The sequence below is a fragment of the Phascolarctos cinereus genome, unplaced genomic scaffold (genome assembly GCF_003287225.1).
Source record: "Phascolarctos cinereus isolate Bilbo 61053 unplaced genomic scaffold, phaCin_HiC Scaffold_3;HRSCAF=262, whole genome shotgun sequence".
NCBI classification, from domain to species: Eukaryota; Metazoa; Chordata; class Mammalia; order Diprotodontia; family Phascolarctidae; genus Phascolarctos; species Phascolarctos cinereus.
Window position 1 is genome coordinate 28,348,034 of NW_027555736.1, and position 23,875 is coordinate 28,371,908.

The following is a 23,875-nucleotide window of genomic DNA, read 5'->3' on the forward strand; positions in this document are numbered from 1 at the left end:
GGAGGAAATACCTCATACATATGCAAAAAAATAATTTTTTTTAAAAATCACTTTTTTGTAATATAGAATGAATAAACAAAAAAAGTGTTAAATTCAACACTAAATGTTGGTGCTGCTCAGGACCTTTTGCACTGGGTGACCTCGGACAAGTAACTTCTTCTTTCTGGTTTTCAGCTTCCTTCCTTGTAAAATTAAGAGGTTGGACCAGGAAAGAAAGAAGGAAGGGAAAAGAATATACATTCATGTAATGCCCACCATGTGTATGCATTTTCATAGTGCCTACCACATGTCAGGCACTGGGCTATACACTTTACAAATATTACCCCATTTTATCCTCACAACTTTGCAAAATAGATTCTACCAGTATTCCCATTTTAAATTTGAAGAAACTAAGGCAGACAGATGTTAAGTGATTTGCCCAGGGTCACACAGTTTCTGAAGATGAATTTGAACTCAGATCTTACTAACTCCAGGCCTAGGGTTCTAATTACTGAACCCACCTAGACTAGCACATCTCCAAGGCCCTCTCTAGCTAGCTCCATGTTCAGCACCCTCTCCGCTAGTATTTTGACCTACTCTCTTTCATTCTCCAACTTTAACTTACCCTTCTGTTTGAGGCAACCAGCCTTGTATCCATTCTCAGGCCTTTCACTCTACCATTTCTCTCCATCTGAACTTTGACCCTTCAATATCAGAGACCACAATTAGTTCCTGTGTCTTTCCCAGTTCTTTTTCAAGGCGTTTTCTTCCAGAGAATGCCTCAACAATAGACAAACAGACTTTTTAAAGGAGCCAAGCCAATCTACAACAAAACTAGATTTCTTCAAAGTCATTCACAAAAAAAATATATTAAATCTACCTCCTCACCAACTTGTTCTCCAACAGGCACAGATTCAATTGAAAATTCTGACCTCCCAGTTCCAAGTGGAAACCATTCTGCCCCCACTGTAATAGCCTGGAAAAGACTCCAAAAACTAAACCTGGCTTTTTGAGGTCATTGGCATTACCAAGTATGAAGGATAAAAAGGAGAAACCCATAGGAAATCAAGACCCCAGGTTCATTTTGTCTGCAGGGGCCACAGAAAATGACAATGATGAGTAACAACAAAAGAACAGATAAATTGAAGGATGAGGCTTTTGAAAGGGGCTTTGGTGAGAGATGGTATTGCTATAAAGCCTGTCGTGATTTGAAGGGCATATGGTCACAGGTCTGTTTTCATATTAACCTTCAAAGCAAAGTTCTGAGGAGGAGCAGCCACAGACTTTCTCAATTTGGAGAAACATCCTGAGGCTGCCAGCAATTTCATTTCTGCCTCATCTTCAAAGTAACAGCAGAAACACCCTAACCAACCCAAGATTCCTCAGTATGGATACTGCTTCCTTGACTATTAGTGGCAGCATAGAAATTGAAGCCATCTTGTGTTTTTATTATCAATGATATTTGAAATCATCCTTTTTTAGAGGTAGCTGGATGGTACAGCTGATTGAGTTGGGTTCAAATTCAGTTGAGTTTTACTTGAGTTCAAATCCGACTTCAGATACTTACTAGCTGCATGGCCCTAGACAAATCACTTTACCATTGCTTGCCTCAGTTTCCTCAACTGTAAATGTGTAATAGTGGCACCTACTTTACAGGGTTTTTGTGAGGAACAAGTCATGTAACATTTGTGAAGTGCCATACACATGCTGGCGATGATTTCCTTGGGGATATATAATTACTGTCTTTGGTTTAGGTACGCAAAATATCAGTGAGAACATATACATGTGCAAGTCAATCAATCAACAAAAAATTATTGAGCACTTAAGATTATTCCAGGACTGAGGAAGGTAGAGAGACAAGAACATAGCAAGCCTTATTCTCAAGAGTTTAAATTCTATCAGGGTACATAAATTCCAGAAAATGTTAATAAAAGTCACAGAATCACAAGATCATTCCAAACAAAAAGCAATGGAATCAAATCAAACTTTCAAAAGAATTACTGAAAACTCCTTTTCGTTCTGTGTTACTGGTGAAACACAAAGTCTAATTGTCCTTAGCCAGTAAAACAAATCCTTAGCTAAACTCCCTGCCTGATGTCTCATGATGGATAGGAGTGATCATGGGATCTCAGAGGCTTTGTTAGTGGAATGTAAGCCCAGGCAGGTCCTAAAAATGATTTTTTAAGGAATATGGACCTAGAGGCAGAAGGGTGATTGGCCAGTAGACCATGATCCACAATTTAGTGACCCCTTCTTGGAGGCACCATACTAGTCTTGTGTAATTGCAATCATGTGACTTTCTCTCTTTTTTAAAAGATCTTCATATTTGTTGATCTGAACCTATAATTTCATTGATGGTAGGAATTACCACTTGGGAAACCACCTTCATTTGTTTTCCAGTTGATAAACACTTGTTAAGTACCTCTGAGACACTGGGCTGCGTGCTGGGCACACTGAAAAAAGTCACTGCCCTCAAAGAGTGTGTATTTTATCAGGGCACAAATAAGGTCAGAAATATGTAGGTCCATACAAACTGTAAATCAAATAATTGCAAGGCAATCTGGAGGAAAGGACATAGCAGCTGGGGAATCAGGAAAGGCTACATGAAAAAGGTGGAATTTGATCTGAGTTTGTTTTAAGAAGCAGAAGTAATGAGAAAGTGCATTCTAGGCACGAGGGATAGCCAAGGCAAAGATACAGAGAAGGGATATGGAACATTGTTTGTGAGGAATGGCAAGAAAGCCAGTCTGCCTCAAGCAGAGAGAGTAGGATAGGAAATAATGCGGAATAAACTGGAAAGGTAGGTTGTGGCCAGGTCGAAAAGGGATGAATCAGTTCAATAGAGGTGTCTGTATTTGATCCCACAAGTAATAGAGAGCCACTGGCAACTACTGTATGATAGTCTGAGAGCTGCCTGGGCTGTGACTTATCTGGGGTCACACTGCCAGTGTGTGTCAGAGGCAGGACTCGAACCTAGGGCTTTGTCTCTAAGGACTGCTCTCAGCGTTGGCAGACTAAATCAAACTATCTGTCTATTTATTATCTATCTCAATCTAATCTATTATCTATCATCTATCCACTAGCTATCTTCTAGCTATTATCTATCCTCTTTCTATATCTCATCTACTTATTTATCTATCAGCTATCTTTCATCTATCTGTCTATTTATTATTTATCTATTTGCCTATTTATTTATCATGTGTCTATCTGTCTATCCATCTATCATTCTCTGAAGACTCTATTATCATGGAAGCAAGATATACGAACACTGCCAAAGGCAGAAAACACTGGAATACCTAAGGAACATGGCTACTCCAGACTATTTCAAGCTCATATAGTTTAGTTGCATACTGACACATCCATCCTTATCTATGGCATGTGAAAGGTAACAAGCAAATTTGCTTTTTGAGAACAAGAGGTTGGAAAATGAAGTACTCTCTCATCTCAGTGATGACAGTTCCTCGATCACAGCAACATGAAAATCAAGTGATATTTCTCTACCTGCATGAGATGGCCCAATGCCCTTGTTTGGGTAATTCCTAAAAGCTGCTATATTTTATATCTAAATCAGATCAGGGGCTCTTATAAAGCAGCAGCACTGTTTGTGCCCAAGAAAGTAATAGCAAAGAACCACTCAAAGTCACATTTCATCAATCAATTAATCTATTTATCAAAAATATTTATCAGAGGCAGCTCAGACTGTTTTATATCATGGAGAAACCTCTCCTGGGAGTTAGGTCACTTCCCCAATTGCCAGATGAGTGGATCAGATTGAATAATGTTGGTTTTCATGGTAGACTATGAACTCCCTGAGGGATTGTTTTATATTGTAGTAGCCCCAGCGCCAAGGGCATATTGCAAGTCAAATCAAATCAAAATGCCTTTATTAAGCACTAAGTGCCAGGCATTGTGCTAAGTGATGCAGACAGAAAGGCAAAAATAGACCCTGGCCTCAAGGAGTTCAAAATCAAAAAGGAGAAACAACGTGCAAATAATGATGTACTAACACGATACGTACAGGATTAATGGAGGTAAGGGCTGGGACAGGCTTCTTGCGGAAGGAGGGAACTCTGGAATGTCTCAGGTGGACACGAATGCCTTTAGATTTTAGAAACCAGCCAGCCAACTGCAGTAAATAGCAAGGCAGCTTTAGAGTCTGGGGACCTGGGTTCACATCCCAGCTGTCCTACTTTATCCTTCAGGAAATCTCTTAAGCTGTGCAGAGAGCGGGTTCTTCTCTAACACACAGAGATGAAATTTGATGAACTCTAAGGTCACTTTTAGCTGTAAATCTATGATCCTATGAAGGTTATTCCCTTTATACTAATACCTTCAACCTTCCATATTCTTCCCAACTTAATCAAACTATCTTTGAAAACTGTCCAAGGAAAGCTCTTGGAATCTAAAACCTGTGCTACTCTTTGACAAAAGGGCTTCGAGAAGGGGGCATTGAGCTAAGCATTAGCATCTTGTTTCTGAATAACCTTTAAAAAAAAACTTATAAAAGCCTTTTTTTTAATCTAAGCAGCAACACAGTGCAAGGACAAGGGCAGTGGGCTTGGAGTCTGGCAAATTATTGCTATTTCGGAGTGATTGTACGTTACTCTCCCTGAAGCAGGGATGGCCTGGGGAGGCTTCTTGGAATTCACTCATTCTCTCCATCTTTTCCTCTCTACATAGCATAACGAGAGCTGACATTTGAATTGAGTGTCACACAAATTATCCCACTTAAGCTACAGAACAGCCCCATGAAGTGGGCACTGCAGGTGTGATTAATCCTACTTAATGGGTGAGAAAAATAAGGCTGAGAGGAATGATTGAATGGGGCCCTCTGCTCTCTAACTGGGCTACTCTACTATTGTGTAGCACGCAGTATAGGTGGCCAGTGGATAACATTTTACTTTGCTTTAGTTTTTCTTTTTTAATTTGGGGGCCCAAAAGCTCATAAAATCATCCTTTAAAGCATGGTAGGGTTGCAGACTGTATCAATGGAGAAAGAATTTAAATCAATGTAATCAAGAACATATGATGTAGACTGCAGCTAAAGACATAGTCATAAATATAACATACAGTCTAGGGCAGAGTAGATCTGTAACTAAAAATTCTTTTACCTACAGTTTGGGGAGGGACTGTGCAAGTAGTAGAAAAGAGAGTATGAAGGTTGGAATGAGGGGGCAAAAAAGGGACATTCCATAGTGACTAGAGGCTGGAATAGGGATGGAGCTGAGGACAACAGATAAGTAGGTATAAGTGTACTGTGATAAGGGATAGCCTGTCATTGAGAAAGACTCGACCAGGTTGATACAAAGTAGAGAGTGGAAAGATGGGAACCAGGATAAAAGGCTCTTTGGTTTGGGGGCTAATGATGGAGTCTTTCTTAACTGAGAAGGCCTAAGGACTATCAGGTTTAAGGAAATCAGCATTCAGTGGGAGTATATAATCTCTAAGGAGTACCTGCACCCCCTGACATCAGCTCCTTAGAACAAAGCTCCAATAACCGACCCCAGTTTTGCTCTTGGGTGAAGCACACAGTTTCTATAGCAATTTTAATGCTGAGGACAATCAATATTTATTCTTCCTACCTGGGGGCACAATGTCTCCATGTGACTGGCTGCTGTCTTGACTATTTTAATCCCATCTTCATTTGCAGACAGGGAACAAGCGAGATTAGCCACCTTAAAAACAAGCAAACAAAGCAAAAGGTAAGTCATTGTTTCTACATCATGGAGGAGAATATAAAATAGCTGCTATCTGAAGCAGGCAAGAGAACATAGAAATTCATTAAAAATCTCGGAACTGAAAATTGGATCCCAAATTTATTTTGAAGAAATATTTTTGTGTGTTGAATCTACCTGAACAAAGAAACCCAAAGAATCCTACAAAATTGAGAAATAAAGAGCCCTAGGGAATTGAGGGAATTATTATAATACTACTCCGTCTCTTGGTATTCTACATCTAATTCATGGTAGGAAGATGTGCCCAGGTTACCTTACTACAAGACTGAATAGAATGCAGATCCGTGGCTTGAATGCTAACAGATACTTGGAATCTATTATGACTGTGGTTTATTTTGCGTTTTTAATTGGCTTATTACTTCCCAGAGTTACTGTTACGAGTACTTAAGTTGTAGTAAGCAGTGACTATATCTTTCTCCATGTTTTATTCAGTATCAGACAGGTTACAGGACTGGACAAATAAATGTTAATTAAATTCTCCTGTTTTCTCTCTTTTTTTTTCTACTCTAACTGCTATTATTGCTTGAAACTTGAGTAGCTTGAAGGGAAGGTTGCATGGGGGTGGGGATGAGAAGAGAGAGAGAAAGGGTGCTGGTTTTGGAGTCCAAAGACTTGGATTCTTGGCTGTCACGTATGCTGGCTGTGTGATCTTGAACAAGTCACCACCTCTCTGGTCTCCAGTTTCCTCATCTGTAAAATGATGGAATTGTAAAATGAGGGGGGTTGGCTAGATGGCCTCTTCGGTCCCTTCTACTTCTAGGCTTATGACCCTGTGACCTCTCTGGGCCATGGCTTCTTGCTTAAGACAAGATGGCCTCTAAAACTCTCTCGCACTCTAAAGCTTACGAACTTGACATGATTATAAATGGGACCAGAGATTCAGTTGCCATTGCTAGTGATTAGACAGATGGCCTGTGAAACAGAATAATGGGCCTGGAGGGAGTGGTCTGGATTCAAGTCTTACCTCTGAAGCTTAAAGCCTGGCTGACTCTAGACAATTCACTATCTGAGGGCCAGGCAACTATCTAAGACTGTAAATTACAATGGTTTCTGATCTTAATGAGCGGCCTTTAGAAACGAGAATTTTTTATCAACTGGTAAGGGGACTGGTAAAAAAAAAGTTGTCTTACATCTGTTAAAAAGAAAAACTCAATATTTACCAAAAAACTCCTTGTAACATCCATTAGGAAGAACTAAATAAGTATTTATGAAGTACCTACTATGTGCCAGGCACTGAGCTAGCTGCTTTACAAATATTATCTCATTTGATCCTCACAACAAACCTGGGAGGCAGATGCTGTTATTAACCCTAATTTTCAGATGAGGAAATTGATGTAACAAGGTTAAATGCATTACGGAGGGTCACAACTAATAAGCATCTGAAAACAGACTGGAGCTCTTATCCTGCTGACTACAGGCCCAGCGTTCTAATCACAGCAACACTTAGCTTCCCTATTGGCAAAGAGGATATGTCCACATTTCTCTGCTTCACGAGTCTCTCTTTGCCAGCCTCTCCGAAATTACAGACTGTTGACGAGAGATAAACACAAAATTTATGATTTCTATACACGACCCTTAGAGCTGAAGGAGCCCTTCTAAGTCATCAAGTCAAAACCACTCATTTTACAGATAAGGAAAGTGAGGAACAAGGACTTGTGGAAGGACACATAGGTGATTAGTGCTTCAGTCAACAAGTTAATAGCATTTACTATATTCCAGGCACTATTAGAGATGGCAGATCCGAGATTGCAATTCCCACGCTTTGACTCCAAAGCCCAGATTCTTTTCAAAGTACTACTCTTTAGTACAGGAACCAAGCAGACCAGCATCTTTAGAAAAGGACCATATTCCCATCTATCATAGGAGATTTAAAAAAAAAATACTTCTTATAAATTATAGTGACTTGGAACTTCACTGGGATTGGGAATTCCCAGGGGAGGAAACTCCCTCTTCCAAAGCAGGCTGGTACTTTCTCAGCAATTTATAGTCTTAAACAATTGCCCCCAGAGCACAGAGGTGAAGCAATCCACCTAGAGTCAGCATGGGTTAGAGCCGAGACTTGAACCCAGGATTTCCTAGCTAGCTCACTAGCTACTACTCATTACTGCCTCACTGGAAAATAATTTTATACTTCAGAATTAGTTTAACACCACATAGCTTTTATTGCTGGTACTCAGATGGGCTGTATATATTGTAAGGCATGCAAGACATAAATAGTAAAACAAGCAGTGGGCCTTTTGATCCCAAAAGAAAGAGTAGCACAAAAATGATCTTGTTTCCAGACTCTTGCTAAATATACAGATTTATTGGCTCTCCCACTTTTCATTATATTGCTTTTAATATACCCTTAATGGAACAGATCCCTTTGGTTGGCATCTACATATTAAGCAATCATAGCTCTACATGATTGGACTTTGGAAGGACACTCTTCACTTTAATAATGCAAAAATGAAAGACTCATTCACATGGGTCCTTGTTGGCTCCAAGGTCGCAGTGCCCCAACACTCGTTTCTCATCAGGTATTAATGCACCAGTGAGTTATTGACATGTGTTATCCCCTGCCCAATGCCAACTGATCCAGGGTAAAGCTAGAGAAGCTGTTCTAAGGCCTTTAATGTCACCGAAATTGGAGTGTCACTTCCTTAACAGACAATGTCTAAGTGACCACTGCTATTGTTTCGATAGAATATGTATCTTGAAAGGCAGCCCAGTACAATGCCTTTAGGGTCTTTAAGTCAGGAAAACCTGCACTCAAATTTTGACTGTGACAAGTCCTGGATATTAACCCCACCCTACCCCAACACTCCAAGCAAACTGTAAAAACTATAAATTGAAAAAGAGTTGTCAATCTGCATTGATAACAGGAGTTTTCTAAGCAGGAGTTCCAAAATAAAACAAAAATAAGGAAAATATTGTGGGATATATACGCTGTGTCTTGATCTATGATTTCATTGGTGTAAAGAACTCCCAGTGGGGAAATATGGTGAGATGTACTGAGAAACATCTTTAGCATATTGAAACAAAAATGCTTAGAAAGCTAAGGATATGGCTTTGAATCTTACATATCTTGCTTAATCAACATTTATTAGGCTCCTATTATTTTTTGAGTACTATGCTAGAAAAGGAGAAAGTACAATATATAAGGCATGCTTCCTGATTACAATGGCTACCAAACATTTATAGAGTACTTAAAGGTTTTTCAAAGTACTCTATAAAGATTACCTCATTTGATCCTCTCAATAACCCTGGGAGGTAGGTGCTACACTTACTCTCATTTTACAATTGGGGAAATTGAAGTAGACAGGTTAAGTGTTTTGCCCAAGGTCACACAACTATAAGTATCTGAGGCCAGAGATGAACTTTTGTTCCTGACTCCATGTCTAATGCTTTGTCTACTATGCCTCCTCGTCGTCTATGCCTCAAAAAGCTCATAGTCTAATAGAATTTAAGATGTCAACATGAAGAGAGACAATTTACACTTCAAAGTAAGTGCTTCAAGGAGGAATAAACCAAAATGCTATATGGGCAGCAAAGTGGCCCAGCGGATATAACATCAAGCCCTGAAATCAGGCTGAATACTCATCTTCATGAGTTCAAATCTGACCTCAGACACTAGATCTGTGACCCTGGGCAAGGGGTTAACTTAACCCCTGTGAACATTTAACACCATTTACCTCAGTTTCCTCTTTTGTAAAATGAGCTAGAGCAGGGAATAGCAAACCACTCCATTATGTTTGCCAAGAAAACCCCAAATGGGGTCATGAAGAGTTGGGCATGACTGAAACGAATGAACCACAAGCTCTATGTACAACATTGAGCCAATCTCTTAACCTTTCTGAGACTGTTCTTCCATCTATAAAATGGATATAATGATGGCAACTAAATCACAAGACTATTGTAAGGCATTTTGAAAACCTTAAAATGAGTTATCATCATTATAGAAAAACTAAGAAGTCCAACTCAACAGTCTCTGGGGTCATAGACTGAAAGCTGGAAGAAGCTTAGATATCATGTAGTTCAACCCTCTTGTGTTATAGAGTAGGAAACTGAGGTACAGAGAACTCCGGTGATTGGCTGGGAATGTAGAGGTAGCCAGTATGAGAGGTAGGATCTAAATCCAGCTCCTCAGTCTCCCAGATCTACTGCCTCTCTATTGGAATAAACTGTCATGTAGCTCTTCCAGATGAAGTTCACGGCCCTCAGAAAACTGTTTCCCAATGTTTCCTTTTCTTTATGCTCCCTTTTGACTTGCATTTTTTATACTCTGAATACATGCTAACAGCCACCTGCAATGATGCTCTGTTAATGAGAAAGACATACCTAGTGTAACATAAATAAAAAATCATAGGATTGTAGGTCTTGTGCAGGAAGGGAAAACCCTTCACTACCTCCACCTCCCTTCCAAAAAAGCCCAAGATAAATGGACCTGGGAAATTACTACAGGCAGCATCATGTAGTTGAAACAGTATATTGATTTAGAGTCAAAGGACATTACTGTGAATCCTAGCTTTTCTATTCCCTAGGGATAGGACCTTACCTTCTCCTCCCTAAGCCTGTTTTCTCTAGCAATAAGATGGAAGATTTGGACTAGATCACCTCTAACTTTGATAATAATTATAATTTGAGATTCACAAAGCACTTTATAAATATTCTCACTTTATGCGCACAATCACACTTCAGAAGTAGGTGCTATTATGCTATTCATTTTACAGATTAGAAAACTGAGACAAATAGAGAATAAGTGGCTTTCCCAGGGTCACACAGCTCATAAGTATCTGATACCAGCTTTGAACTCAGGTCTTCCCATTGCAGGTTCATACTCACTCCAGGGTGCTACCTAGTTACCCTAAAAGTTCTCTGATCAAAACCTTCTTTCTGTCATGGGCTACTTTGGATATCTGCTAAACCCTATTGACCCCTTTTCAGAATCATTTTAAAATGTTTCAAAGAAAATACACAGTGTTACCGAGAAAACTGACTATACAGAGAAAACTGACTATACTATATTAACTATATACTATACAGTTAATACAGTTAACAAAAATGTCTGTTAAAAAAAAAGCGTATAGACCCAAGCTTAGGAACCTCTGTCATAATAGAACATGGAATGTGCTAAATGTCATTTGCAGTAAAAGTTAACTGGAAAGGACTGTAGACATCAATTACCCCTATTCTCTCATTTTACAGAAGAGGACTTGAGACCTAGAGATACGGGGGACCTCATTCAAGGTCAAACAGCAGAGAAGTAGTAAAGGAGACCTTTTATATGAGTTTAAAAAGATAAACTCAAAGGTAGTCCCTTTCATTCACCAATTTCTTCCCCCTCCTCCCAATTTGAGAAGTATTTTTCAAGCCTGTTTGGCACAGAATGTACTTCTTGATTAATTAACAATAGTTATTAATAATAATTCTCATTATATAAAGCTTTATGATTTGCAAAGCAGTTTCATCATATCTTCCCTGTGAGGGATGTAGGACAAACATTGCTTCTATTTTACAGATGAGCGAAGAGGCACAGACATGACAAAGGCCTCACCAGTGTTCACAGGGACAGGAAGTGTCTGAACCTTAATCTTTTGACTCAATATTTGTCCATCATACCATGCTACCTAGTTCCAGATTAAGGCATCATTAGAAGAATTGAAGCCTAATTCACACTAAAATAACATTACTCACAAACATGGTTGTTTTTACTAAATAAAAAGGTAAAGTGAATCAGAAAAGAACCATTTTTTTTTCTACTGCCAGGTACTGACTGGTGACATATTTCTCAGTCACATTATTCTCTGGATCTATAACCAATCTAAATCTCAATAGTGATAATGATCAAATAGTCTCTGCTTTTACAAAGTCCAAGCACAATAAATAGAGCCCCAGCCTATGAACAGATGTGGAAATACAAATAATCAGATCACACTAAAAAAAAAAATTTCCTTTGCTGACATGCTATTTTTTCCTCATTCTTGCATCTATTTGCAATCTCATCCTCTTAAAATACCATGAGTTATATTGTATCTAGTTTGAATTCAGTTACCCACGAATATTGTTTTCCACTTTCCAGTAGAATATAAGTTCCTTGAAGGTCAGCCCTGTTTTGTTGCTGTCTTTGTATCCTCATCACTTGAAATGCATCAGACTTTTCACAAAGGACAATAGATACCCACAAAGGTCAGTAGAGTCTAGTAGGTGGCCTGTGTTCTAGATGTGAGGTAAGGAAGAAATTAGTTCGAATACAAACTCAGATGCTTACTAGGTTTGTGACCCTGGGAAAATCATTTAACCTATACTTGGCTAAGTTTCTTCATCTGTAAAAACAGGGCTAATAATAGCACTGACATCTCAGGGATGATATGAAGTTGAAAAGAAATAATGCATGACAAGTCTTTTTCAAATGTTAGCATTGTTATTATTACTATTAGCCTAAATATTATAATTATTATTATTATTATTATTATTATTAATTGAATTACAATTCAATAAATGTAATAAGTGGCTAATGATAATAATAATTACTGGCATTTATATAGTGCTTTAAAGTTTCACAATGCTTTATCACATTTGATCCTCATAACAGCACTGGAAGGTAGATGTTTTTATTATCCCAACATTACAGATAAGGAAAGTGAAGGTGAGAGAGTTCAAGTGACTTAGCCAAGTTAGTAAGCATCTGAATCAAAAATTAAACTTTAGTCTTGCTGACTCTGCCTATTGTTGCATGCCCTATAGCAGCCCGATAGCCGCCTCTATATGCCTTCTTATGGGAGATCCCAAATGATCCCAAACAAAAACACTTAACAGTAGTAGCTTAAACTCATTACAGCTCATCAGGCACAAGGCATGAGAATAACATTCATACTTTAGGGCCAGATGGGATATAGTACTCTTGTTGTCTGTTTGAGCATGAGTAGCTGTCCAACTGCTGAAGCTATTCCTCAAAAAGGCATTATTGCCTTCCTAACAGAGTTATCAATTCTGAGCTCAGAACTGAAAAAAGGACCACAATGAGCTGGGTTACTTTTGAGAAACTAGGCTGGGTTTGCTTTTAAGGACTCCAAGCCTCTCTCTAAAGTAAAGCCACACCTTTTAATAAATACTTTCTTCTGATAATGTTCTATGGATTTAAATCATGGAATGCCTCCATCTCTAAAACTAACACTTGTGAGGGTGAGCCAATATTAGATACAGAGTAGGGGCTTAAATAATGCTTGTTGGTTCATATAGAATCAAATTAATTAGGCTGAAGGATGTTGTAAAACTAGCAAAGGGTTGTTCAAGAAAATTTAGTATAAAGGATATTGTCAACCAGATGTCAGCAAGTCAACAATCATTTATTCTACACTGACTATGTATCAGGCACTGTGTTAAGTACTGAGGATACAAAGAAAGGTGAAAGATCATCCCTGCCTTCAAGAAGCTCACTGTTTAATGGGGAGATAACATGCAAAAAAGTGTCCAAACAAGCTATATGCAGAAAAAAATTGAAAAAGTTGGCCCCCAAGGGCAGAAACAGTAGTAATACATAAGAGCTACAAAGAAGAAAATTGGTTTGATTCATTGAAAATACATCCTAATAATTTGACCTATCCCAAAGTGGAACTAGTTGCATTGAGGGACAAGGCTCCTGCCCAAATCACTGGGGTTCTTCAAAAAGAGGCTGTATGCTGACTTATTCAGGGTGATGTAGAGGGGATTCTTTGCTGATCTACAGGTTTGACCAAATGGCCAGAGTTTCCTTTGACTTGGACATTCTTTGATGCAGAGTCTTCAAGTTGGGACATGGGATGAGGCTGATTGACTTGTTTTTTTCATATGCAACAACTCTCAAAGGCCATCTAGTAAGGTGAAAAAGGGTTATAAACTGCCTCAATGAAAGCACTAGACATGCTGACCAAATCATTTTTTTCAGTTGATTTTGAATCATGTCCAACTCGTCATGACCCTGTTTGGAGTGTTCTCAGCAAAGATGCTGGATTGGTTTGTCATTTCCTTCTCCAGCTCATTTTTACAGATGAGGAACTGAGTGATTTACCCAAGGTCACACCCTAGTAAGTATCTGAGGGTGGATTTGAATTGATGAAGATGAGTTTTCCTGACTCCAGGACCAGCATTCTATCCATTGTGCCACCTAGCTTTCCCCTACCAAATCATAGATCCTGGAAATATTGATTCAACTAAGTATAGGCTTAAAAAAATTAAAAGCTTGAGAGTCAGCATAGCATTGTCTTTAGACAGTTGGTCTTGAAGTCCAAAAGACTTAGAATCGAGTTGTAATAATACTGTTGTGAGAATAAGCAAGTCATTCATACTTCAAAGGCACTGACAATATTCTAATACAGGGAGCATTAACATTTTGGGTGTGGGAGCATGGCATATACCTCCTTTCATAGTGTGGTGAAGCATATGGATCCCTTCTTAGAATAATGCTTTTAAATGCACAAAATAAAATATGCAGAATTACAAATGAAATCAATTATATTGTTTGTGTGTGTTTATATGTATGTATATATATATATATATATATATATATATATATAGAGAGAGAGAGAGAGAGAGAGAGAGAGAGAGAGAGAAGAAAGAGAAGGAGAAGAAGAAGAGAAGAAGAAGAGAAGAGAAGAAAGAAGAAGAAGAAGAAGAAGAGAAGAAGAAGAAGAGAAGAAGAAGAAGAAGAAGAAGAAGAAGAAGAAGAAGAAGAAGAAGAAGAAGAAGAAGAAGAAGAAGAAGAAGAAGAAGAAGAAGAAGAGAGCTCATTTGTGTACCTCAGGTTAGTAAAGAATTTCTGCAGTAAATCTCTAAATTGCAGAGAGGTGATGATTTTCACAGGAAGGAGTGGAATTTTAAAAAGATGAAGCACCTGTATGTTTTTTCTCTACTTATAACTCATCCTCCTAACAATATAAGCCCTCCTTCTAGTTACTGCCAACTATTAGCTTGTGACCTTGGATGAACTGCTTCCCTTCTCTGGGCATCATTTCCTCATCTGTAAAATGGGGTATTTGGACAAGATGATGTCTAAGGACACTTTGAATCCTAAACCCTATATCCCATCATCCTGATTTCAATAAAACCTAATTAAACCACTTACATAATTTGTCCATAGGTCATATATCTGATTACTTTTTTAATCACATAAAATATTTCTTTTTTTCTCATCAGTGTAAATTTAAAAGAAAACAAAGCCCACAAATCAATTTTATCTAATTTTGTCTAACTCTACTGGTAGCCATCTCTAGGGTGGGGGGAGGAAGAAAAAAGGAAAAAAAGGAAAATTACATAGTAACTTTATTATATATTTAAAAAGAATAATAAGTTATACATGATAGATTGGAAGTATCACACACAAGCATCTTTTTTATTATACTATGTTATGGAAATGTATTATTCCATAAATTAAAAATAAAATATATTTTCAAAATTCATTTTGTCCATATAGACTCTGACTTCTCACAAATTTAAGCAGTTTTCCATCATCCTGAGATTTAACATGTTTCTGGGGAATTTATTTATCAAGACAAGATTCCTAATAGGGGTCTTAATTGATTTATTGAAAACTCCCAATGAAAGACGATGAAGTTGAGTCTCATTTGTGGCAAGGATGTAACACATTCCTAAGGGAGGACTGTCAGTAGCTGGGACATTGAAGGGAGCTGTTCTGGCCAGCTTTCAGCTGTGCCTGTCACCCTTTGTTCATGGGGAACATGGAGTTCTAGCAAATCTTTAACATCAACACAAAGTAACACATGCAAGCTTTGAATTAGTGAGCACAAACCATCTCAATGGAAATTAGTTCTCTATTTTTAACTTGGAATCCCCAAAGGAGAGGCATGTGAGTTTTGCAAATTCAAGAAGAGATGGGGCCACCAGAAGGTTTCTGAGGGAGCCTCCGGAAAGATGCTTTACTAGTTGGCTGTAAGGGGTGTGTGACTTTGGGACTGCACAGGTTCCCAGCAGGATGACATTGTCAGAGACATAATCAAAATATGCAGCACTGATCATTACCCTAATACCAAAGAACAGACAGGAAGATCAAAGAAATTGATAATATTTATGAAATTGACCAGATATCTTGATACTTAGGCAGACTCTACTCTGTGTATACATATGATATACATGTACATATATATACATATGATATACATGTACATATATATACATATGATATACATATACAATTCAGTTTAATTCAGAACCTGTTTCTTAAGTACTAATTATATTGAAGCACTGTTCTTACAAAGAAAAAAGAAAAGAAAAACACCCATTCTTTTCAAGGACCTTTTTTGGTATCCCTTGAGTTAGTATAGTCATGGCATGAAAAGTGCTTAATAAATGCTTAGTCATTGATTGGTTGATTGAGAGTATGTCACAGCAAATTGCTCCCAATAATTTCCAAAGAAGGAGTAACAAATAGCGTCAGTAAGACATGTTTGATCAGAACAGGATCCTATTTTATGAGTGAAGGGTAATTGGCATGCAGTCCCAGTGAAGTCTGGGGACTATAAACGGTAAAAAGACCCCAAGAAAACCCTTAAGCCTGTGGGGTAGATCTTGTATGGAAACTTTGGGAGAAGGTTGAAAAAGGCAAAAACAGACAATCCCTGCCCTTCAGGATGTTCCATCCCAATGGGAGAGACAACATGATCATAACCAGATAAACACACCATTCATAAAGTAGATTCAGGGGTTGCTTAAGAGGAGAGGCACCAGCAATGGGGAGCATAGGGAAAGGATTCCTGAAGGAGCTAGAGTTTTAGCTGTCTTGAAGGAAGTCAGAAAAACTAAGAGGTGAAGGTAAAGAGACAGTGCATCCTAGGTCTGGAGAAAGTACAGGACAAAGTCACATGAGGTATGGAATGCCATGTATGACAGATGGCAAAGGAGGCCATGTCCATGCTATAGGGTATATAAGGGGGAGTAATGCATAAAAAGACTAGAATGATAGGAAGGCACCATATTTTGAAGAGCTTCATATGCCAAACAGAGGAATTTATATTTGATCCTAGGATGATTTCTGTCGTTGTTGTTCAGTTATTTCAGTTGTATTCAAATCTCTGTGACCCTATTTTAAGCTTTTATTGGCAAAGATACTGGAGTAGTTTATCATTTCCTTCTGCAGCTCATTTTATAGATGAGGAACTGAGGCAAACAGGGTTAAGTGACTTTCCCAGGATCACACAGCTAGTAAACATCTGAGGCCACATTTGGACTCAGGAAGATGAGTCTTCCTGATTCCAAGCCCAGTACTCTATGCACTATGCGACCCAGGGAGTCACGAGACTTTGCCAAATAGGGAGTACTATTGTGGTCTTATCTGACCCTTAGGATGATGATTTTGGCAATTCTTTATCTATAAAATGAGGAGGATGGAATCGATGGCCCCTGAGGTCCTTCTAAATTTAAGGATAAGATGCTATGATCATAAGCTATCAGACAGTAAGGAAAATATTTCTTCCTCTCTATTATTCTATAATGACTAATAATTCTCAACCACCAATAGGAGCATACTCAATACCATTGATGAAGATGAGATGCAACATGGTATAGGGGAAAAAACAGCAACTTAACAATAGCTTTGGAATCAGAGGACCTTGGCTCTCCTATTGGCAAGTTTTGTGACTTTGGCCAAGTTCTTGGCTCTGTAGACCTTAGTTCATCCAACTGTAAAATGGGAAAAATGTACTAGTTGATTTCTAAGATTCCCCATGAGCTCTAGACTCTATGTTAATAACTAAAGTTCAGTAGAAGGGCTGTAGGTGATCAATAGGAGCCATGTCTTTCTGAAACTAGAGCCAAGAAATCTTCAACAGAGGTTTGCAAAGTCAATTCCCTTGGGAAAAGTAAGATGAATTATATGCCTAGGTTCATTTCCTATGTATCTTGTATGTCGGGTTATTTGACTGCTGAAGACTTGATTATGATAATAGAGCAATCCAAATGAATGGGTCATTGGTCAGTGAAGTGAAAATATCTACTACCAGTATGTTTAGGGGTATATACATGCATACATACATACATACATACATACATACATACATACATACATACACATATATATACACATATATACACATACACCCACACACACACATATATACATACATATATGTATGTGTGTATATATGTATGTATATGTATGTATATATGCATATATGTGTATGTGTATGTATATACATATATATGTCATTTATATAGGATTTCCAAAAAGTTATAGTTTTAAGCTCTCACAGTCAAGTATATTTGCTTCCTATAGAGCATATTTGTCTCCTGTAGAGATAAATGGGAAGCCAGGTGGTACAGTGGATAGGGTGCTGGGCCTGGAGTCAGGAAGTCTTGAGTTCAAATCTAACCTCAGACTTTTACTAGCTGTGTGACCTTGGGCAAATCACTTAATCCTGTTTACCTTGGTTTCCTCATCTGTAAAATGAGCTAGAGAAGGAAATGATGAATCACTCTAGTATCTTTGGCAAGGAAACTCCAAATGGGGTCACGAAGGGTCAGACAGGACTGAAACAACAGAACTACAATAAGAGACAACATGTTTATTGGTTCTAATTCTTCCTTATAACATGACTAATGTTGAAATACGTTTAATGGGAATATATATGTAGAGCCTATATCAGATTGCATGCTGTCTTGGGGAGGAAGGTGGGAAAGGAGGGGGAGAAAAATTTAAAACTTAAAATCTTATGGAAGTGATTGTTGAAAACTAAAAAAAAAAAATTAATAGAAAAAAAAACAAAATAAAAAGAGACAACATGTCATAATGGAATCATGAAATCCTGTGTTCAAGTCCCACCACCTTGTGGCCCTGAGCAAGGCACTTAATCTCTGAATGCCATGGCCAGGTCTCTAAGGCTACAGCATAAATTGCAGAGAAGTGACTGACCTGCACTGGTGGAGGGCATTTACATGGGTTTAGTTCCCCACATGGATGAAATCACAGGTCTGGACCAATAATATACAAAGAATATCTCCTTTCAGAAGATGGGAAACAGAGATAGTAAAAGAGAGAAAAGTATAGAGTAGACATTGGGGACAAGTGAGAGATGAGAAGAGACTTTATTCTCTTTTATAATTCATCCGCTGTATTCCACCAAGGTTTGTAGGCATTGGACTTCAAAGAAAAGTAGCCTCATTTTTCTTCGTTTGGTCATTGTGTTCAGCAAGGCTTTGGTGAGCAGCTGCTTTGAAGTTTTACTTTCACTTAAGATGTTAAATTCAGAACAACTAAATAGCTCCCAATTTAACATTAAAAAAACAGTAAAATTTCAATGAGGCCAAGCTGGCTGTCCTATGCTGTTAAGCACAGCAGTTGAAGATGGGCAAGTCAACTGTTGCCAGCAAACCAATGGACCTCAGTGACACTCACTGTGAGTACTGTGTCCTCTTCCCTCCTCCTCCCTGCCCACACTCTGCATCTCTACTATTTTGCATGGCTTACACCACCACTGATAGACCCATTCTTTTCCATATCAGTCCCCTTTGGACCCTTGCTCAATCCATCACCTTTACTCTTTCTAAAATTTCAATCCCTCTTTTGCAGACACCTTCCTTCTGCCTAAAATCATGTTCACGTCTTCTCTATCCATCATAATGCAAGTTTAACAACCTTAACTTCGAATCTACTCCCCATTTAACTACTATCTCTATGTATTTCTTCTGCCTCACTGGAAGCTTCTTTCAAATTTCTTGCCACCCACCCATTTCTCAACCTTTAACAATTTGGCTTACTCCTCCATCTACTGTAATAAAACTGCTCTAAGACCTCTGACTAACCAAATCCAACAGCCTTTTCTTTGGTCTCATTCTTATTTTTTAATGTAACTGGCACCATTAACTACTACCACTCAGCTTCTTGAAATTCTCTTCCCTTGGCTTCCTTGATATGGTCCTTCTCCTGGATCTCTCCTCACCTTTCTGCAGGTTCCTTCTCTGTCTCATCTCAGCAGGTTTTATCTCATTTTCTCTCTTTTGTATCCTTTCCTATGCTCTCCTCTCTGTCTCTTTCTCTCCTCTCTCCTTCTTCATTCTTCACTTTTCTCTTCCCTTTTTATCTTTCTGCATAGCTCTATCTCTGCTTCTGTCTTGGAAACTATTTGTGTCTATGTCTCTTTCTACACTTCTACTCTCTATGTGTCTCTATTATTTTCTTTTTCTTTTTCTTATTTTCTTTTTATTTTTCTCTCCCTGTCTGTCATTTGATCTGATCAAGTCTCAGCTTTGGTCATCACTACAATGAACATGCTTTGGCAATCTCTATCTCTAGCCCTGACCTTTCTTCTGATCTCCAAATCTACCTTCCTAGCCTTCTCTTGAGGATGTTTTTTCCATACAGGAAACTCAAACTCAACATGTTCCTCCCAAAACTTGCTCAAGGTTTTTATGTTGCTTTTGACACTTCACATTTCCAATTAATTCCTAGATCTCTCATTTCTGCCTCCTCAACATTTCTTGCATCAATCTACTTCCTCCCATCCCTATTGTTACTATATTATCCTTGCCAGCATTATTTCTCTCATAGATTGTTCCAACCACCTCCTAATCTATCCTTCTTCCTTCAGTACCATCTTCCAAATATTCCTGTACTTCTATGTTAACCACCAATATGTTTTTTTCTTATTATTGAATTATATAATGTCTAGCTTTTTTTTTCTTTTTAATGAGGAAGAAACTGAAGTCCAGAGAGACTAGAAGGACCTTCCCAGAGATCACAGCGCTCTAAGTGGCCAAGTCACTCCTCATATCCTGAAATCTTCAGTGGCCATCCATGACTTTTCTTCAATCTATATTTCTAGGGTTGTCTCTAACAACATTCATTAAATACACTGTGCCCAGATACAATAAAATACTACCCATCCTTTGCTTATGTCCCTAGATATTCTCTCTTTAATTCTTGTACCTTCATCTCTTCTCTTAGAATGCCCTTTACTCAAGTTATGCATGTCTAGACCCTACCTTATCTTCCAGATCCAGCTAAAATTGCACTTCCCCAATGAAAGCCTCTTTGAGTAGTCTCCAGTGATTTCCCTCTCTTCAGAGATTCCAAAGCACTTTAGTTTTGTTTTGTTTTGTTTTTAATCTCTTGCTGATTCCATGCTGTATTATAAAGATTTAAGTACATTTCTGTTCTTTGGATGATTAGATTATGAGCTCCTTGAGAGACTGGACTACTTTTTGACTCTTTTTTTGTATCCCCAACATTTAGCTTTGTTCCTGGCACACAGTAGTCACTAAACAAATGTTTTCTAATTGATTAATATTCCTTACCAGATTGTAAGACGGATAAAGCCAGGTGTTGTTACATCTTCTTACTTGAAATAATCCTCCTCAATTATGCTGAGCATTGTACCATGGCAATCAAACGTTCTCAAAAATATTTTTAGTGAAAGAACTAATAGATATTTTGATTTGTAGAAGCATGAACTAGTGGATTAACAACTAATTTCTGGTTTATTCCTGGTCATAACCTTGGGGTTTACTTCAGCAACTGAGTATGCATGTATTATATAGATATGATATGGCTATGGATTAAAAAAAAAAAAGGTATGTCCATTGCTCTCTTACACTGATCACAAAAAAAAAAGAATTATTGAATAAAGTAGAAAAGCACTGAGCATTCTGAAGTGTTACATGAGCTGCAAAAAAAATGCTTACTCACACATAGGACAATGATTACCTCAAAAAGCAAAACAGTGAATAACTTCCACAAATCAAGCATTGTATGAGGTGTTCTGGGGGAGATCAGAGAAATATAAGATATGGAACCTGCTGTCAACAAGCTTACAATTTAGTTGGAGAGAGGGGAAAACATGAACTCAAAATAATTAAGGGGTTACACATGCAGTTCAAATTTGTAAGGAATCAAAGCTGATGAAATGGCAAAATTGGTGAAAACTGCAGTAACCAAGGAAGGCTGGATGAAATCTTACATAGAAAGGTGAGGTTGCAGATCAGTGTTCCTGAAACAAATTTTATAAACCAAAGCTCAGCCTGTTTCTTTGGTAATACAAGATCACATTCCAAGGTACTCCAACCTTTAATTTCATATTAAAGAATTACAGGATTATAAAATTTCAGAAGTGAAAAGGAACTCAGGAAAAAAAAATCTATTCTGGTCACTTATAGTAGATAAAAATGAGGCCAAGATGGCATAGCTAAAAGTGACTGAATGGATTATAACCCAGATCTTCTGAATCCAACTGCAGTAATTTTCCCATTATAGCACAACTTGTAAAAGGGTCATTGCTGTCCAAAAATCCAAGAAAACAACCCTGAATATGAACTAGTTCCCTTTTTCTCTAAGGTAACATAGGACATATATATCTCACTGATAGCTGTAAGAGCCTTATAGCAGTAGATGAATATATCAGTATATATCCATACTCTTAATAACCTCAGTGAGCTAAAGGAGGAAAATTTTGGAGATGATAACCAGCACAATAATGTGTCAGTGAGGAATTGTTTGAATTCAGTAGAAAATTTTAACTATTAAGCTGCTTCAGGAAGGAGGAATAGGATTCTTACTCCCTCTTCTATGGCCCCCACCCTTGGAATATAGCTGTCACTAGTTTTCTACAGCCATTTCCCTTCCCTTCTTAATGAATATGGCATCCTCTAATCATCAGCCTTGGCTGTATCTTAACAGTAGGAAACAATGTGGGGGACATCCTGCATGACTATGACGTTTGCCTAGCCTGCATGAGACAGCTAATAATTATTTTTAACATATGTTTTTACCTAGGGTAAAAATATTAGCTTTATGCCTTTGATCAGCTTTGCTAAGTTAAGCTTTATAAAGTATGAAATGAAAAAATTCCCTCTTAGAGAATTCAAGAGCCCCTAGATATGACAAAAGTCTCAACAAGTCTGAGAGGGAATCTATTTTCTTCCTCCTTTCTTATCTCTGCATTTCACATGATATACTTTCTCTGTATTTTTTTTTTGCAATTTTCCCTTGACAAACAATAAAGCATACAAACAGATGTAGTTATGATCAATTAAATCTTTGTCTAAGGAAGCATTAATGCTAATTTTAAAAATATAAACAAACTTTGAAGATACAGAGATAAGCTTTTGAACTCTCTCTCTCTCTCTCTCTCACTCTATCATCTTATCTCATCTCATGGCAAACCATCTAACTGATGGCAAGAGCCTAGCCTTTCAAGCACTCTAAACTAAGTTGTGCTTTCCTTGCAGATATCTTCTATCCTAGAACTTTTGATGACAGCCTACCTGTACTTTGGCTGACCTATACATTTATCTATCTATCTATCTATCTATCCTATCTATCTATCTATCTATCTATCTATCTATATTTGTTTGTTTGTTTTTGGTGAGGCAATTGGGGTTAAGTGACTTGCCTAGGGTCACACAGCTAGTAAGTGTCAAGTCTCTGGTCTCAGGCCAGATTTGAACTCAGGTCCTTTGACTTCAGGATTGGTCCTCTATCCACTGTGCCACCTAGCTGACCCCCATACATTTATTCTTGACCCAGCTTATAACTTAGTATCCTTTCAGTTGACATCTGCTCACTCATTGGCTTCCTGGTTCTCTGTCACAGAACTACAGAACTCTCTCTCTTTCTCTCATTCTCACACACACACACACACACACACACACACACACACACACACACACACACAAATTACAGCCTACACTGACTTCACCTCTACTTTAGTGATTGTTCATCAACATTTTCTATTCTGCCCCACAGCTGTGAGAACAGATCAAATAACAAGAAAATCCTTTTCAATATGTCAAGTCTTTGTTCTCCAGCCCTGGAAAACCCAGATTCTCTCTAAATGAGAGATTCTTAGCCTGAAGTGCATCAGCTTATACATGCATATACATACATACATACATACATACATATATACATCTTTATTGATAACTGTATGTCTATGTAATTATTTCCTGTGCAATCCCATGTATTTTATTTTATTCATTTAAAAATATGATTATGAGTAAGCAGTTCATAGGCTTCATCAGACTGCCAATGGGTTCCATTGATAAAAAACAAAAGGTAATAACCTCCTATCTTAATAAAAGGGGGTGGTGTCTAAAATTACTGAGATCAAATCATAGAAATAGTTGTTCCATGACCCTCCAAACTTCCAAAGCTCCCAATCAACTTTGAAGAGGGCATTAATCATCTTGCAAAGCCTGCC

The 23,875-nt window shown here is 38.0% G+C and overlaps 1 protein-coding gene across 3 annotated transcripts in view; it reads right to left on the minus strand.

Moving 5' to 3' along the window:
• The window catches only part of CTNNA3 (catenin alpha 3), a 1,889,266-nt gene that overhangs the window by 686,796 nt on the left and 1,178,595 nt on the right, over positions 1-23,875 (minus strand). For all 3 annotated transcript variants that reach the window (XM_020998213.2, XM_078150742.1, XM_020998214.2), the window contains exon 10: positions 5,562-5,654. In XM_020998213.2, coding sequence (XP_020853872.1) covers positions 5,562-5,654 — 93 coding nt within the window. The remainder of the gene's footprint in view (positions 1-5,561; positions 5,655-23,875) is intronic.